This window comes from Thunnus albacares, chromosome 12, assembly GCF_914725855.1.
Source record: "Thunnus albacares chromosome 12, fThuAlb1.1, whole genome shotgun sequence".
NCBI lineage: Eukaryota > Metazoa > Chordata > Actinopteri > Scombriformes > Scombridae > Thunnus > Thunnus albacares.
In genome coordinates, this window is record NC_058117.1 from 15526327 (window position 1) to 15543974 (window position 17648).

A 17648-nucleotide genomic window follows, 5' to 3' on the forward strand; every position below is an offset into this window, starting at 1 on the left:
GAGGGAGATTTTGCTTGGTCTTTTGTTACATGTTTATGTGAACTGGTTGAACCTCACAGCCATGATGTTATCAGACAAACATCATCGGTAAAAACCCAAACCTACATCAAAATAATTATTTAAAAACCTCATAGAAAGAGAAAAGCAGCGATGCCGCAGAATCAGCTGCAACAACACAAATGCAAATGTTTTGTGGGCTGTTGATGAAAAAGAAATGAAAGTAAATGATTAATCTGTTTTTTTTAATGAAGATTTGTTTCGGCAAGCAGCTTGCTAGCCTTGTGTTGCTGCAGAGTTTTTTTTTTCACACGTTTTGATCAAATATTGACCCATTATGCTAATAGAACTGAGTTAAATTCATGATTTAATGTTTTTTGGACATTCATACTCAGGCTGTGAAACATCCTTTCAGTTATTAGCAAGGCCTCCATTTTTGATTGTCTGATCTTGTGTTTTTGGCATTTTGGTAAGCCTCAAAGACTGTCAGTGTCTGCTGAATGAAGCAGATAACAGTTGCAGTAACAGACCAGACAAGTAAGTCATGATCTGGGGTTATGAGGTCTAAAATACAAGGCTATTAACTTTATTAATAAGCTGCAGTAAATACCATTTTGACATACAGGTTTTCTTCATCAATAGCTGTATACTGTGTCTGTATAGCTGCATCTCTCCACTTCATGCAATTATTCATATGAACAGTTGGTGGCAGTAATGTGCCTTAAAGGCAACAAAATGCATATAAATGAGAAGAAAAGTACTTATTGATATAAATAATGCAGGTTTCAAAATACTCAGATTAGCTTTACAAATGTTTCAAGAGGTTGGAAATGTATTCATAGACTGGATTCACATGTTGTAATGAAAAACATTCAGTGTGTTTATCAAGAAAACCTCAGAGTGTACCTTTAAGTTGTTGCAGCTGGTCCTGCAGAGGGGCTGCTTTTCCCTTCTCATGAGATTATTCTGTATTTAAAAGTTTCTTGCCAAGAACTCTCCAGTCCTGGAAGAGCTGTGCTGCCACATCACTTCAGTAATATTAGAATAAGCTATGAGGTGAAATGTCAGCTCGGATCACAAACTATTCAAATAGTTTGTAGATTAAAGAATTCAAAGTTCATTTAAAGGATTTGTTCACATGTTAGGATTTGGATATGTCACATTTTTATAAAGTCAAAACTTGTTCATTGTGAATAAGGGAATCACAGCGGCACTGAATATAAATAGTGTCTTGAATCTTACACCTGTGATTACACAAAGTGTGATTGATCTCACTTTGAAGTTAAAAAAACAGGGTCACGGTTTCTCTGTATCGTCCTTTTTTCAGTAGATGGTAGTGTCTTTCCTGAAAATCTACAATGAGCACAAAATGAAGAAGTGACTGGTGCTATTTTAGAAAGAAGTAGTCACTTCTCAGTCTTTTTCGTCACAGTATATCACTGTGAGTCATTTCTGTAGATCAGATTTAGTGACAAGTGTGCACATAAATCAGCATGTTCAAAAAATTTGAATTGATTTTTTTATATTCCCCTTTAGATGGAGGCTCCAACTGATAATAGTAACAGTGCTTGTACGGGGCAACGGTCAGAGTTGAAAGAAAAGGACTTGCAGCTGTACAAACAGATGAGGACACTGACTCTGTTTCACTCCCCCCAGCTGCGTGGATACTACAGTACTTGAAGGGCATTCCTTCACCACCTGTTTTTTGTGTAATGGACAGAAGGTGGGTGAAGGGAAATGTGCTGGCAAAGGGCAGTGTTGAATTAAGAAGGAGTACTGAACCCATTACCCCCTTTCAGCCCTGATCAGGTACCTCACATACAGAAACACATGCCAGATAATTTTGCCAAAGAAAGCCAGAGATGTACTGTAGGTCTTCTGTTCATGAGCGCATCATGCTGTTGTATACAATCACGGGTCAAAATGTCATCTGAAAATCAACAAACTATCTTCCTAAGGATAGTTTACATATGAAACTAGTTTTGCTGATTTTAGACTTCTTATGGGCATGAAAAACTTTAAAATCTCGCTGGCAAAATGGTAACAGGCTAAAAAAAACAAGCTGATCTTGAGGAGACAAAATGTTTTATCACCTAACGGCAACAACCTGCAGTCCTTTAACACTAAAACCTGAATTTATATTTCTGTGTTGAAAGGTTAATAAGGTAACCAGGGCAGTGGCCCTCAGACTGGGCTTGTTTGAGGGGTTGTCTGTTGCATAAGAAGGGCGTTGACCCCACTCATCCATGGACCTGTCAGCTAGTTCTCAGAATGAAGTCAATGGAAGTTAATGTGTGATCAATGAGCCATGTGGGAGCGGAGTTTAAAGGGGCACTCAATCGATTTTACACATGAAATTCAGTTAACTCGTAGCAAGGAGTACTACAGTACTCAGCCTGTGTAAACAGTTGTATCAGATCTCCTATGGCTGTAGATGAGCTTTACAAAGTTTGAAAAATTATTTTTTTAAATTTATTTTGGGCGTCAGGCATAAAAAAAACCCAGAAAGCCTGTGTTACAAACTGAATGTATAGGGTTTGAAAGAAGTGGGAAGTTCCAATGAAAGAGTTGCATTATGGGAAATGTAGGATCAAGCAATAGGGACTAAAAGACAGGATATCTTTCCTCTCAATTTTTTAATTTGTCTCTCAACTTCAACAATCGCAGTGCAATACTGAATCGCTGGAGTACCTGTTAATATATGCAGATGACAGAAGTTAGTTTAGAGAAGTAGGTTTGTGGATGGAAGGTTTGACTGTAAGTACAAATAAAATCGAACCACTTTTGTACTCAAATCCACATGAAACCTAATATTAGATCTTCATTTCTGAGACGTGTTGGATGAGTTTATTGAGGGGATGAACCTGATATGTTCCCCAGTCTGATATCAGCAACTGAGAAACCATACACCACCCTCCCCCCCTTAACCTACATAGGTGTGGTGAAAACTCAACACTGTTGTTACTGTGAGTAATGTGATAACGTCACATTTCCAGCAATTCAGACCAAAAGTGTCTGTTTCCTGATCAAGAACCCAGGTGTGCTCGTCTATTTTCAAAGGGAGTGTTATCATCATCAAGATGAGCATTATGTGACTGTTATATTCAACTTTTACCTCCTAGTCAAGTGCAAAATGCAAAATGACCAAAGTAGAAGCACATTTGAAGGTATTCTGTACAATATTTCATCTTATGTCTGAAGGGAGAGTTGCCTCTTAGATGCAACAGAGTCTTTTAACCAAAGCCCACCATGAGATAAAAACATTACAAAATGTGTACTTGTCACAAGTTTCAGGAGAATAATCATTGATGTTGAGCTTATCTGCTCTGATTTAGCACAGTCAGGAGGCCTTGTGGACTATAATCACTGTCAAACATGCCGTCAGTAACAAAAGAGTCCCAGAGGTATTTTAGGAAGCTGGATTTCAGAGTTGTTCAGGTAATTTAAAGAATATTTGCTAGCATTGATCAGTGCCACTAAATATTCACAATTACAATTGCAAATATAAATCCAGAACATGAATGTGTAACCATGTCATGTTACCATCTTGACTTCTAAAAACTGAAAAAAATAACATAAATTTGCACAGGAAAAAATAAAAAACACCCAGTAAAAGAGCAACATAGATGTGGAGTAATACAAAAATAAATAGTGTATCTGATAAATGTCAACTTGTGCAACGAGCACAGGACAGTAGTGTTGTTGGCTCGCCGGCTGTGTTATCAGGACAGGAGGTGTCATCACACTAATGCTGCTGAGTGAAGTGTCAGTACAGATTGACAAAGGCTCAGTAATCTGTGAGGGTTCAGGAAACTGGCACAAGGATAAAGATTCAAATTCAGACTCAGGAGACAGAGGACCGGCTAAAACAGTCTTTATTTGATCAAAGATCAATAATACAGTCATTACTGTGAAGGTAACCAGGTAGACAGATCGGATAAAAAACAGGAAAGAGGTCAAACACAGGTGGATCAAAATCTGGGCTGGAAATTTAAGGCCACATCAGGTGATGGGTTACAGTGGGAAACATACTGAAGACAACTGGAGGACAGGTGAGGAATGACGGGGACAATAAAACACGTTAACTAAAGAAATTCAGTGTAAAGCTGATGAATTAGATGAAACCATGACAGTAAACTGCATCCTGTTACACTTTATTCTGTCACAACACAAACTGCATATTACAGGTTATTGTCACCACAAAATACAATTGAGCATCTACTGGAAGAAAATTGTTCTTTTGCACTGCAGTCGCTCTTTTTAAGATCTCTAATCTTGATAGTTTATCCAGTAATGTGTCACTAAAATTACTAAAGTGATACAGAAGTTTATGTACACTCAGAGTTGTGGGTTTATCTTTGACTGTGGTCAAAATAAAGATTTAGTCATGGTAGGATTACGCTAACTCAGGGTTACACAGTCTGTCATGATTCAGCAAAATTGCATTTAGTGGAACATCAGCTTTTTCTCCTCCTGATCAACATTCAACTGTCCAAATAAAATGTTGCATAATGTGCCGGCTCCTCTTTTATTTCACGTTTTAATTTTGCTGATCAAGGCTGCTGTGATACTTTGATACTGCATACACTGTTAGTACTCGCTGTCATGTTTTCAATTATCAGAAATTTAAACATTTTAATAAAAGTTTTAACACTCAGAAAAAGGGAAGGAAACCGTGAAAAGCAAAAAAAAAAAAAAAGGGTAGGGGATTTAACATCCTCAATATGTGCATGAAAAGAGGCACTAAATGGCATGAAGAACACAGAAAGGCTTGGATCATAAATTAAAGTTTAATGCAGCATTTCACACATTGTTCAATATTGAGTGGTGGAAGAAGTGTTCATATTCTTTACTTAAGTAAAAGTAGAAATACTGTAGTCTAAAAATACTCCAATACAAGTAAAAGTAATTAATTTAAAATTATACCTAAGTAAAAATACAGAAGTATCACCAGCAATTTATACTTAAAGTATCAAAAGTAAAAATACTCATTATGCAGACCGGCTTCTTTTAGAGTGTTATATTATTATAATATATTATATTGTTGTTTTTAAATTAATGGTAATTATAATAATAATACACTTATAGCACCCACTAATGCAGCTTAAAGTGCATAACACGTTTTTAAAAAGAAAAATGCACACAATTAAAACAAAAGAATATTAGAATATATTATTTTATGTGAAATGTAGTGATTGTTTACAAATAAATGTAGTGGACTAAAAAGTAAAATATTTCCCTCTGAAATGTAGTAGAGTAGAAGTACAAAGTTGCATAAAATAGAAAAACTCAAGTAAAGTACCTCAAATTTTTTCTTAAGTACAGAACTTGAATAAATGTACTTACTTATATTCCATCAGTGTTCTCTAAAGTGTCTATAAAGCATATTATTTTGATATTAATGGCATTGTTTTAGTGTTACAGGCCAGTTGATACTCCTACTACTCTGTATTTTTCCCTCAATCCACTTTCTTCATGCTGACAGATACATTTTTACCTCGACAGGTTTTGCAGGAACTCAAGTCAACTTCAGATTAACCAGCAGACAGTAAAGTACTCGTCTGTGCTACTTCTATCACATTTACAAACACAAGAGCAGTTACATTTTTAATCTGGAGGTAACGACAAAAGCAGTGGCCAGATAATCTGCCTCTTGTCCTCATACCTTTAGTCATTTATCACTTTCTCTACAGATAAAAAAAAACCAAAACGTCAAGTAACCTCACTCCAAATGCACAGAATTTGTGAATCACAAGTTTTTAAAGTTTTTTTTCCTAATTGTGTGGTTCATTGTTGGGAAACTCAAACTTTATGTGCAACTATTGACTTTAAAAAAAATCCAGACAGACTTAATAGTAATGCATCTATCTGCATCTCATTTATATTTCTGTTTAGTTTTATTTATTTTTTTAACCTTGAATCCTATCCTTGAAAAAAAGTCATTTTTTTAAGGGAAGTATGTGCACAGTGCCAACACAGGAAGTTGCAGAAAAAAAATCACAAATATGAAGAAGTAATAGTAGAATACAGAGCGTACTGAATATTGTAACAGAGATGGGCAGAGAGAGAAAAGGAGATTATACACAATAATCAGTACTGTCTTACTAAAAGCCTTTGCTATCAGTTACTACTTACAAACACTTTGGCTTTGGAAGCAGGATGGTGCCGTCCTCTGATTTCCAGACGGTGTTGAGTCTAATAAAGAGATTTTATCAATTTATTTAATACACTTAAACCTGAACTGTAATTCAAACTTTGGCCCTTAATTCCAGTAACATCAAATTGCCCCCCCAAAATCCCCTTTTTCCATACCTACAGTAAGGAATCAGGACATGATGGGTAAAAGGAAGTGCCAGTGTCCTCACAATCAAAATGAAATCCATCCATTTGTCCTGTATCACGTTTTGGATTTTCCAAAGTTGCACCACCAAAGGCGCTTCATGAAACATGGAGTCTATTGTGAAATGTATTGGGTGATATTTCAATATTTGACAAATGAGAACAAAGAAGGAGGTGTTATTGGTTCAATTTACAAATCTACATGAACCTTAGCTCTTGTGTTGGGTAATATTGACTCTGTAAACACGACAACGTGGGTCATGCTGCAACTTTGAAAAATAAGCATTTTCATAAGCTTTGTGCCCTTATTCTGTATTGAAATCACATCCTTAATTCACTTTTCTGCCAGACGTGGCTGAATAATTTCTACTGCAATTTAAAGATTTGCAACACTTCAAAGCAGACGTTCCCCAAAACTGAATGTTTCTGTCACTACTTGTTAAGTTGGTTACAGTACAAGGTCTCACTGTCAAATCATGTAATTTTACGCAAAAAAAAAAAAAAAAGAGTTGGTTAATGCTGAGTATCAGATTACAGGATTAGAGAAGACACTTTCGTGTGCAGGTCAAACTTGTTGCCCATTATGTTGTTCTCTAAGACCCCCTTTATTATGCAGTAGCTCTCAAAGTGGGGTCCAGGGACCCCCAGTGGTCTTTGAGGGGGTACTGGGGGGTCCCCAGCAAAAAGGGGAATCATTTATTTTCACTATAATTCCATCCATAAGTGACACAATGACAGAGTGTATGAATATTTTGGTCATGGGTTTCATATACTTTCTGTAATAAAACATCTCTAAGCAAAGATATCATCAGACGGGGGTCCGTAGTCTAATTTGTGTCAGTTTAGGGGCCAAAAGACGTGAGAATAAATGATCTAATGAACACTTCAGTCGATCAATCAATCCATTGCATTTTTGACAAATGGAAAATGTTTGCACAGCAGTAAAACATAAAGCACATTAAACATCACAAGTTAAGACAATTTAAAAAAAAAAAAAAAAAAAAGTTAAACTATGAAAACAAATATAAGATCAATAAACATAATTTGGATCCTGATTGAATATTTGTGCTCATGTCACCTTTTGTTGTTTATTGTTCAATATGTGAATTACTGTTTTCTGCTCTCTGATTTCAGATAGTGTAAACAATGGTTAAACAGTTTACAGTGTCTGTGAATTTCCATCATGTGGAAATCTTTCTCTGCCATCTCGTGTACCAGTGCACAAAAGTACACACGCACGCACGCGCCAACGCACGCACACATTAGGAAACTTGAGCAAACTGTTTCCTTCTTTTCTTTTTTTTCTGTGCAGTCAGAGGTTTGCTATAAAAGCCTGAGCTGCCTCCCGGATACTCTGCTGACCTGGAGACCCCCTCCCCTCAAAGTCCAACATGAAGCCTCTCCTCCTACTGGCGCTGCTCGGCTGCATCGGTAAAGACAGAAACAATTTCTGTAATCACTTTTATTGTTTACGTTTATTGTTTTAATGCATTTTGTCATTCATTTGCATTTGGCAGCCTCGGTGTTCGCGGCCCCTGCTGAAAAGGTGAGATGGTGCGTCAAGTCCGACCAAGAATTACTGAAATGTCGGCAGCTCGCAGCCAAAGCTCCTGCTTTCTCCTGCGTGAAGAAAGAAAGCACCATCGACTGCATCATTGCAATTAAGGTGAGGACGTTAAAATAAGAATAAAAACACCTCTTCACAGCTTTTAATTAACATTTAATGAGCAGTGGAGGTAGTATTCAGATCCTGTACTAATACCACGATGTGATAACCAGTAAAATGTACTAGGGTTGCAACCAGCGATTATTTTAATTATCAATTAATCTGTCGATTATTTTCTCGATTAATTGATCAGTTATTTGGTCCAGAAAATGGTGAAAAATGTCGATCACCAGTTTACTGTAATAGAAGACTAAAGAAACCAGAAGAGATTCACATTTGATAATCTGAAATCAGAGAATTTTGACCTCTTTTCTTTAAAAATGACTCAAAATGATTATCAAAGTAGTTGGGGATTCATTTAATAGTTGGCAACTAATCGATTAATCGACTAATTTGCTAGTTGCAGCTCTAAACTTAGAAGCCCTGTACCTATAAAAAATACTCATGTGTAGCCCCTTTTTTTACTATTAATGTTATAATTATATATTATTGAATCATTAATATGTAAGCAGCATCTAAATGTAGCTGGTTGTCAGATAAATGTAGAAGAGTAGAAATGAAAAAGAAATGTAGTGCAGTAGAAAGTATTTAAGTTAAGTACAAATACCTCATCGTTCTCCCACCAAGTTGTGTCACTGCATTTAATTCATTCTGCATGTTATTCTTGAGCTGCTGCTGCTGCTGCTGGTTGGTAAAGATCTGCATTTCTCTTACAGGCTACTGAAGCAGATGCCATCACTTTGGACGGTGGCGACATCTACACAGCTGGACTGCACAACTATGACCTGCAGCCCATTATTGCTGAGGACTACGGTCCCTGTACGTTTACTCATCAGCTGGCTTTTCTCATGCAATAAATAGTCTTTGCTTTTCAGGGACAGTCAAATATATGTTTTACACCAAAATGCATGGAAAGAGGTTTTGGTTTAGTTTATTGACATATTTAAAAATACAACATGCCATAATTTCCATTGTTGTCCATGCATGGTATTTTTACACAACACCAACTTTTATCAAACAGACATGTCTGGCATTGAGATATATTAGTGTCTCAATGAGAACTAGAAAACTGAATGATATGAAAAAACTTTTTTTTCCAGAAAGCAGATTACACCCAAAAAAAAAAGAAATCTCATAATAATAGTAAGACATTTTTATAAGATGCAAATATACATAAAAACACATCATTGTATTAAATATTCTAAATGGGAAGATTAGGGATGTTAAGCATTTTTTACCAACTAAATGTTTGAACTTTTTGCTCACAATCTTTCTGTATTCAACCAGCTTCGGACACCTGTTACTATGCCGTTGCCGTGGTGAAGAAGGGCACTGGATTTGGCCTCAGAGACCTCCAGGGAAAGAAATCCTGCCACACTGGCTTGGGAAAATCTGCAGGCTGGAACATGCCAATAGGAACTCTGGTGTCCTTGGGTATACTGCAATGGGCAGGCGTTGAGGACAAACCAGTGGAGGAGGGTGAGTGACAGTCAATGTATTGATCTTCTCATGTAGCCTTTTGTAACTTGTACATTATAATATGCGGTGTCACAGGTTAGACAATCAGACATAATATTTGACGGTTTTGTTGTACTTTTGGTATCATTAAGGGCACAAAGGTCATGTCCTCAGATTTCTTTTTTCTGGGAATAAGGGGGATTTAGCAACCTGGAGGGAGTTAACAATCTACAATTTAAAAACCTGCACATGGTGGGTGTTTAATGAAAATATAATTTAGACCTTTATACCTTTTATGTTGAGTAAAACATACTAATGGACAGTTAAGTTTAGTTTCAAAAGTTGATTCAAAACAAAATTACTTGAAAGTTGTTTTAGAAGCTGTTCTGGAGCTACATTTTTTTAGTTTTTCTAAGCACTTTAAGACGTCTCATCCCTGTTGGCTTAAAAGTTAAGTTTCAAAGTTCATCTTTGACATCAGAAATAGCCAAGACATCCAAACAAGCTTCTATTTTTTTCTGGTCAAACTTTCCGAGGAACTGATGTGGGGCAGGGACTATGGGGTCTAAGGGGCTCAACATTTCTGATATCCTGGCCATGGCTCTGCTTTTGCAGCGGTGAGCAGCTTCTTCCAGGCTAGCTGCGCCCCGGGGGCCACAAGAGGCTCCAAATTGTGCCAACTGTGCAAGGGAGACTGCTCCAGGTCCCACAAGGAGCCTTACTATGACTACGGCGGTGCCTTCCAGTCAGTATCAGTCTTTCTTTGGTCCTTCTCAGTTCTACTATGACTTTTGTCTGTCTTTAACCTGTTTTCTATCACATGATATTGCTGCTAACAAAAAACCTGCTAATGTTGATGCAACTGTGGATTGATCTACTTTATAGGTGCCTGGTAGAAGACGCTGGAGAGGTGGCTTTTGTGAAGCATCTCACTGTACCTGGTCAGTATCACAAGATTATCGATTCCAATATTTGATGAATTATTGGCTCGTAGTGATTGCACCCAAGCAAGCTGGTCAATTACTTATTTAAAATCTGTGTTATGAGACGATAAAATACAAACTGTCTTAAGTTGTATGAAACGTATTTTTCTTAACTGCCTTTTTTTGATGCTTACAATTTTATGAGATTTTTTATATATATCTGTCAATGAAAACAAAACAAACAGTAGCACAGATGTCAGGCAACATCATCACAATCTGAATATTATTAACAGCAAGTTGTTATGTAGCTCTGCATAGTTTAAATATGATTATCCATGAGTAGGGGAGGAAAGAAAAGGGAGGAAATGGAAGAAGTTTAGAGAAAGTAGAGAGACAAACTAGCTGAAAGATAATGAATACATTATCCATTTTGTCCATCTTGCAAACATATAAATTATTTTTCAGTCTTAGTAATAAACTAAGTCTTTTCATCTCATCCATCTGATGATTTTAAGCCAATCATCTCCCATAGAGATCTCAATCTTCGATTATTTACAAGCAAATGCTTTTTGCAGTAGCAGTGAATACTTTCAGAAGATATCCTGGGTTTCATGAATGTACAGTGTGCTGTGATCAAGCCTTTACCACATATGTAGCTCTGTTTTATTCTTAAATTACACTTAGTTATATGTCCATATGAACAAGATTTGCTCAACCATGAAATGTTACCTTTTAAAATACATGGTAGTGAGAGGATTGTTAAGTGGTAAGTGGTAAGTATTTGAAACTGGAAAATTGAAAGAGAAAAAAGAAATGTAATCACTGCTGTGACACACTTTCAGAGTCTGAAAAGGCCCACTACGAGCTGCTGTGCAAGGATGGCACCAGAGCACCCATCGACAGCTACAGCACCTGCCACCTGGCCAAAGTACCAGCTCATGCTGTTGTCACCCGCAGGGATCAACAGCTGGCCGATTTAATCTGGACAAGCCTCAGCTCAGTGGAGGTAAAATACAGATTTTATGACTGATTATCTGTACAACATAAAGAGCAAGTGGTAGAGCTGCCAAATGATTCATTTAAACATGTAACTTTCAGTTGCCTCACATTTTCACAATATGTTTCACTGCTTCCATAATTAATTAGCTCATTTTGTGTCTTTTCAGGGCTTTGAGCTCTTCTCATCTGCCGACTATGCGCCTGCCAAGAACCTGATTTTCAAGGACTCAACTGTGAAGCTGGTGCAGCTGCCCCCAGGCACAGACTCCTTCCTGTATTTGGGCGCCGATTACATGAGCGTTGTCCGTTCCCTCAAGAAAGGTATCCTGAAGTCAAATAAACTCAACAAAGCACACATATAAACATACAAACCACTAGGCAAACATGGACATTTATGGTTCTGTTTTACTTCACTTTCCAGAGCAGACCCCAGGCGCTTCATCCTCTGCCATTAAATGGTGCGCTGTGGGTCACGCTGAGACGGCAAAGTGTGACACGTGGAGTATCAGCAGTATGGGGGAAGACGGCACCGCCATTGAATGCCAGAGTGGCTCCTCAGTTGAAGAGTGTCTGAAGAAGATTATGGTAAAATATGATGGAAATATGGGGATTGGTCACTAGCTTGAGAATTTCGCTCCGTTTTGTGTCTCTGATCATCTGTCGTCTTCATTATCCTGCTCATTATTGTAGCGTAAAGACGCTGATGCAATGGCAGTGGATGGAGGACAAGTGTTCACAGCTGGGAAGTGCGGTCTGGTTCCTGCTATGGTGGAGCAGTATGATCAAGGTATTATGCTTAGATGGCACAGAAACTATGCCATGCAAGCCTGGGATTTGATTTGACCTTTTCTACATGAGTAACATTTGCATCTCTGTCTCTCTCCACAGCACAATGCAGTGCCTCAAGCCCCGCTGCAGGTATTAAACATGTCTTTGTTTCTGCTCTTTGTAGTTGTCACAGATGCATTAGAGCTCAGTGAGAAATACAAAACCAAAAGGCCAAATATTGAAATCACTATCTTCAAAATAAAAGGCATTAGTGATAGAAACATGATGCCCAAGCAGGTTGAAGTATGTGTTATTATCCTGATAATTTCCCAGAGAGATCTATGTAATTTGGTTCTAATTATAGGAAAAAATAGGAATTACCTTGAAAGAAAATCATCATTTGAACCCAAGTCATTCATTTATTTACATTATTATTAAATTGTATGCTTGTCTATTGACAAATTTCACATCTCTGTTCAGTTGACCTGCTCTGCACTGACTGAAAGCCTCACTGGGTCATCGTAGCAGTTATCTGAAAAAAATTAATTGGAAATGTGCCGATTGAACAGGGTTAGGGTTCTTGGAAACTATAGCTCCATATTAACAGAGTTAGATGGGCTCAGCTCTCCCTTCTGTGATGAAACACTGTATTTGTAATATTAATAACTTTTAAATTAAATTTGACTAAAACTATGTAACTAATAATTATTTGCTGCATAGTTTTCCAATCCATCTCCTTCTGTACTTACTCTCTTGTATTCTCAGCTTCCTCTTACTTTGCTGTTGCTGTTGTGAAGAAGGGCTCGGGTGTGACTTGGGAAACCCTGCAGGGCAAGAGGTCTTGCCACACTGGCATCGGCAGAACAGCTGGCTGGAACATCCCCATGGGTCTAATCCAAGAAAGGACTCAAGACTGTGACTTCAGTGAGTAACCACACCAAGACCATTAAGCTCCTGCTTTTCCTTAAACAAGTTTATATCCCACTAATTTGAAACCAGAAATGTTTTGCTGCCCAGATTATGTTGTCTATCAATATAAGAATAATGATCGAATCTACCAAAGTGGTAAATACTATATTGAATTCATCTATTCATCATTTGTCTTCCTACAATATCCACTTGTGGCAACTAAAGCATGATTAATCTTTCATGGTTATGTTTTGGCAACTCAAACCATTTGATTAAATATTTGCTTTTTTTAATATCTATTAACCAAAACCAGAATCTTTTCCTAACCTTAAAACCAAAGTGTTTAAGTAGTTTAAACCTAACCAACCACTGAAAAAAAGGACACAAACCCCAGTCTGCAGTGTGAAAATCCTGTGCTTTGTATGTCCTCAGTCCACCTTTATCATCATTTTACACCTTCTGCACAGTAGATCATAAAATTTCCTGGTCTGGAAAAAAAAACATTGCCAGCGAACACACAAGGCAGCAATTACGTTTCCTCCAAAACCTATGCAGCAAAACCATTTTTCTGCTAATTTATAAAGTGCATTATTTAGGAGACAGGGCTATTCTCACACCACTGAGTAAAACACCAAAGCATTGTACTGACATTGTCTCTCATCTTCTCAGCTAAGTTCTTCAGTAGCGGCTGCGCCCCCGGAGCAGAACCCACCTCTCCATTCTGTTCTCAGTGTGCCGGGAGTGGCAAAGCTGTGGGAGATGAGTCCAAGTGCAAAGCCAGTGCTGACGAGCAGTACTACGGCTATGCTGGGGCCTTTAGGTAGGAAGCAACAGAGCAGTTATTCTATACATAGAATTATATATTATAGAAATAGTTAAGTTTTGGGTATACGCTTATTTGCTTTCTTTCAATACCGTTCTCATGTCTGTGCATTAAAGGGTAATTAGCCTAGCTTAGCAAAAAGACTGGAAGCAGAGGGAAACAGTTGGCTTTGCTCTCCCTAAAGTTTGCAAATACATCTATCAGCAGCTCTAAAGTGCTTTAATTAACACATTGTATGAAGGCAGTAATGTTAAAAACAAAAATTTGAGGTTTTAGGGTGACTTACATGCCACTATTTCTTGACAAACAACAGTTTTATCATTCACTCAGCACTTTTTTCCAGCATCTCAAATGGTTGCAGGCTGGCTTCTGTTTTCCAAGAGGTTACAGCACGCAACTCCCCCTAAAACCAAACATTGTCATTTTTACATTTATGCTTGTGTATGACTTTTAACAGCTTTAGAGGTGCTGGTAGGCATATTTTTGACCAGGCTAGCAGTCCTTATGCTAAGCTAGGCTAGTCACCTCTCCATCCAAGTCACATACTTAACACACAAACATGAGAGTGGTATCAATCTGCCCACCTAGCTCTTGGCAACAAATCAAATAAGCATATTTCCCCAAAATGATAAAAAATTATTCCCTCAATTACTCTTCTAGAGCCTTCTGTTAAGGGTGGAAACTTTTTCATATTGCATAAGTAATGTTCTGCGTATCATTGTAGATGTCTTGTTGAGGATGCCGGCGATGTTGCCTTCATCAAACACACAATCGTTCCAGAAAACAGTGATGGTAAGAAACTGACACTGACACTGTTTCCATCTTATCTACGACAGCGTTGCTTCATATACAACTACAACATTCATCTTCACTCTGTTCTTCTCTTCCATCCCACCTCTTCTTGTCAGGTTCTGGTCCAGCATGGGCTCGTGACGTGAAGTCTGCTGACTATGAGCTGATCTGCCCTGGGAAGGGTCCAGTTCCAATCAGTGAATACGCCTCTTGCCACCTGTCTATCGTGCCAGCACATGCTGTGGTAACACGTCCAGAAAGCCACAGTGACGTTGTCCGCATTCTCCAGGACCAGCAGGTCAGGAATGGTTTTGGTTGTTTGTATGGATTAACAATAGAAATTAAATATTTTCAGAGGGACAGAATATTATTACATATAATAATCAATTACATATTATCTATTTAGCACTCAATCTGTAGTGCCAGGGTAGTCCAGATAACTCTCTGTTCCTCAACCACGCCACCATTCATCAGCTTATCTTTTCACTGTTTCCTTATTACTGTAGTGGATGCTTTATTTTTCGTTGATGCTATGCTTATTTACTTCTCCCGCTGGCTGTGTGGTGCCTACAATTTCTACTGATTCAAGTTCTGTATTTAGTCTTTTAGATCAGATTGTTTCCACCCAGAACAAATGTGAAACAATTATTTTGTAAGATATTGTCAAACACCTACAGCTGAATATCAGTTACTGTTGTCCCAGTAAAACATAAAATACAGGGTAAAATGCAAAAAGGACAGTTTGGCAGACGCACTTAACAGGCATTTCCTTAACTTTCAAGAGCATTTTTTAACCCAGACCCCCTGTTGATCTCTGACTCTGATAAGGAAGTATAAATAACACCAATATGCCAAAGCTAAAAATGAAAAACTCTGTTTTAAATCAAAATTGTGTTCTTTATTTATAGACCAAGTTTGGTATCAGTGGCAGTGACGCTTCATTCAGAATGTTCCAGTCCGATGGAGGAAAAAACCTCCTCTTCAAGGACTCCACTAAGTGTCTCCAGGTGATTCAAGCTGGAACATCATATGTCCAGTTCTTGGGAGCTATGTACATGGAAGCCATGGGTGCGCTCAGGAAGTGCCCTGACACCGCCTCAGGTTTGTATTATTGTGGGTTAAATCAAGATAAACAGGATTTCATAGTACCGCATATTAAGTTTAAAATGTATTTCTCATAATCATTTTTTTTCCTGCTCAATTCTTGTATTTATCTCTTTCCAACAGATCTGGAGAAATCTTGCACTTTCCATTCCTGTCAGCAAAAAAAATAGTGGGGCCCGTGGAGCATGTGGTGCCTGAGTCGGCCCTCAGTGGTTCGAGCACCTTACCCACACTTCCCACACTAGATACAAAAATTGCATTGTGTATTTTCTTCCTGATTTTCTTGTAGACTTGCTCTAGGAGTACAACCAACGAACAGATCCATTGCAGTACCGCAGCCTACAAATCAACCATTTATGTGACCAATCATGTCCTCATGTAGCTATTTTCATGCTGTTGAAACATAAGTGTTACTCCTATTGGATCAACTACTGTATGTTTTGTTAACACTTACTTTTCTCAAATAAAGCCTTTTTAATGCTCTATTGTGGTGACGTTATGGTTTGTTTTTGTAGCAGTGTAATATCTCAAGTGTTCATCACCAAAAAGTAAATAGTATCTTGACTTAAATTGTAGAGATACAATACTAGAAAATTTTCTTCCTGTGCCAAAAACAGTCTAAAACTTTATAAGCATTAATTAATGGTTAATAAATCATTAACCAATGCTTTATAAATTCTTTATAAGCCATTAATAAGCATATTTTTTTGCATTGCCAGGTTGTGAAAAATCCCCCTTTTCTATACTATTATCAAAGTCTGAGACTGTGGGTTTCCCCTCAGACAAAGCTTGGAAAAAGACACCCCTCACCCCCTCTTAGTTTACTTGCTTTGTTTCGTTCAATTCCTGGATGCCTATGGGATCATTGATTATGTTATTTGATCCCATAGACACTCAACAATTGAGCCAATATAGCCTAATATTGCTGTTTGACATAACTTCGGACTACACTAAATACATTAAAAAAAAGTCTGTCCTGAGGCATTTATTAGTTTCTGAGAAAGTGGGAAAAACAGAAAAATTCCCCCAAACTACTGTATCTCTGAACTGTCTCTTTAACCACATCACACACATTCAGGCAATTCTATGTGATCTACTTTTGATAACTAATGTAATAATGCCTCCCCTGAGCCTCCCTTCAAACTGTTTGCAGCACCCCTGGGGAGACCCACCTCCCACTTTGAAAACCTCTGATCTAAGTCATCAGGTCTGCAGTTATATTTAAAAAGTCATTAATGAAAATAATCAAAGTCTGCAGTTATAAATATTAATAAATGGATTTTCATCTGGATGCCCTGTAGCCAGGTAAATGGTTTAACAGCACATCAGAAGTGTCTTCCCAAAGAATTAGATAAAGCAGATGTTATGGTGGTATAGAAAGGAGGGATTTTTCACAACCTGGCAACCCAACAATTATGCTTATGGTTTATAAAGCATTAGTAAATGATTTATTAACCATTAATTAAGCTATAAATCAATGTTTATAAACACTTTATAAATGGTGCCTTATCAGAAAGTGGTACCAAGGTTTCTTATAACTAAATAATAATTAAAATAACTGGTTAGAAGTAACCAGAGTCCACAATGTAACTACACATTGATAATTTATTTCACAAACTACTTTATATCTATATGACTGCACATTCAAGCAGTCCTCATAGTTTGCACTTTTAGCTGCATTTTCACAGACTTTAGGAGGGCAGAAATAATAAATATAAGAAATATTTTAGGTGGGGGCAAATTTGTTTGGGTGAGCCACTCAATTAATATGTAAAACACTGTTACAGGTACTGTGAAAAGCCTCCAAAAAAGATCCAGTCCAACCCAAATCTGCTCAAACGTCTGCGGTAGATATGTGGCCATTAACAGA

General features: G+C 37.6%; 1 protein-coding gene across 1 annotated transcript; it reads left to right on the forward strand.

Annotated features, from left to right (window-relative positions):
- Nucleotides 1-7656: 7656 nt before the first annotated feature.
- tfa (transferrin-a) lies at nt 7657-16261 on the forward strand. The gene is made up of 17 exons (XM_044368917.1): nt 7657-7767; nt 7854-8002; nt 8719-8821; nt 9290-9481; nt 10076-10205; nt 10346-10401; nt 11226-11389; nt 11550-11703; nt 11804-11967; nt 12073-12169; nt 12271-12300; nt 12916-13074; nt 13729-13879; nt 14607-14674; nt 14791-14972; nt 15583-15775; nt 15902-16261. Exons 1-17 carry the CDS (start codon nt 7728-7730, stop codon nt 15946-15948), a joined length of 2079 nt encoding a protein of 692 aa, XP_044224852.1. The 5' UTR covers nt 7657-7727; the 3' UTR covers nt 15949-16261.
- Nucleotides 16262-17648: the final 1387 nt, after the last annotated feature.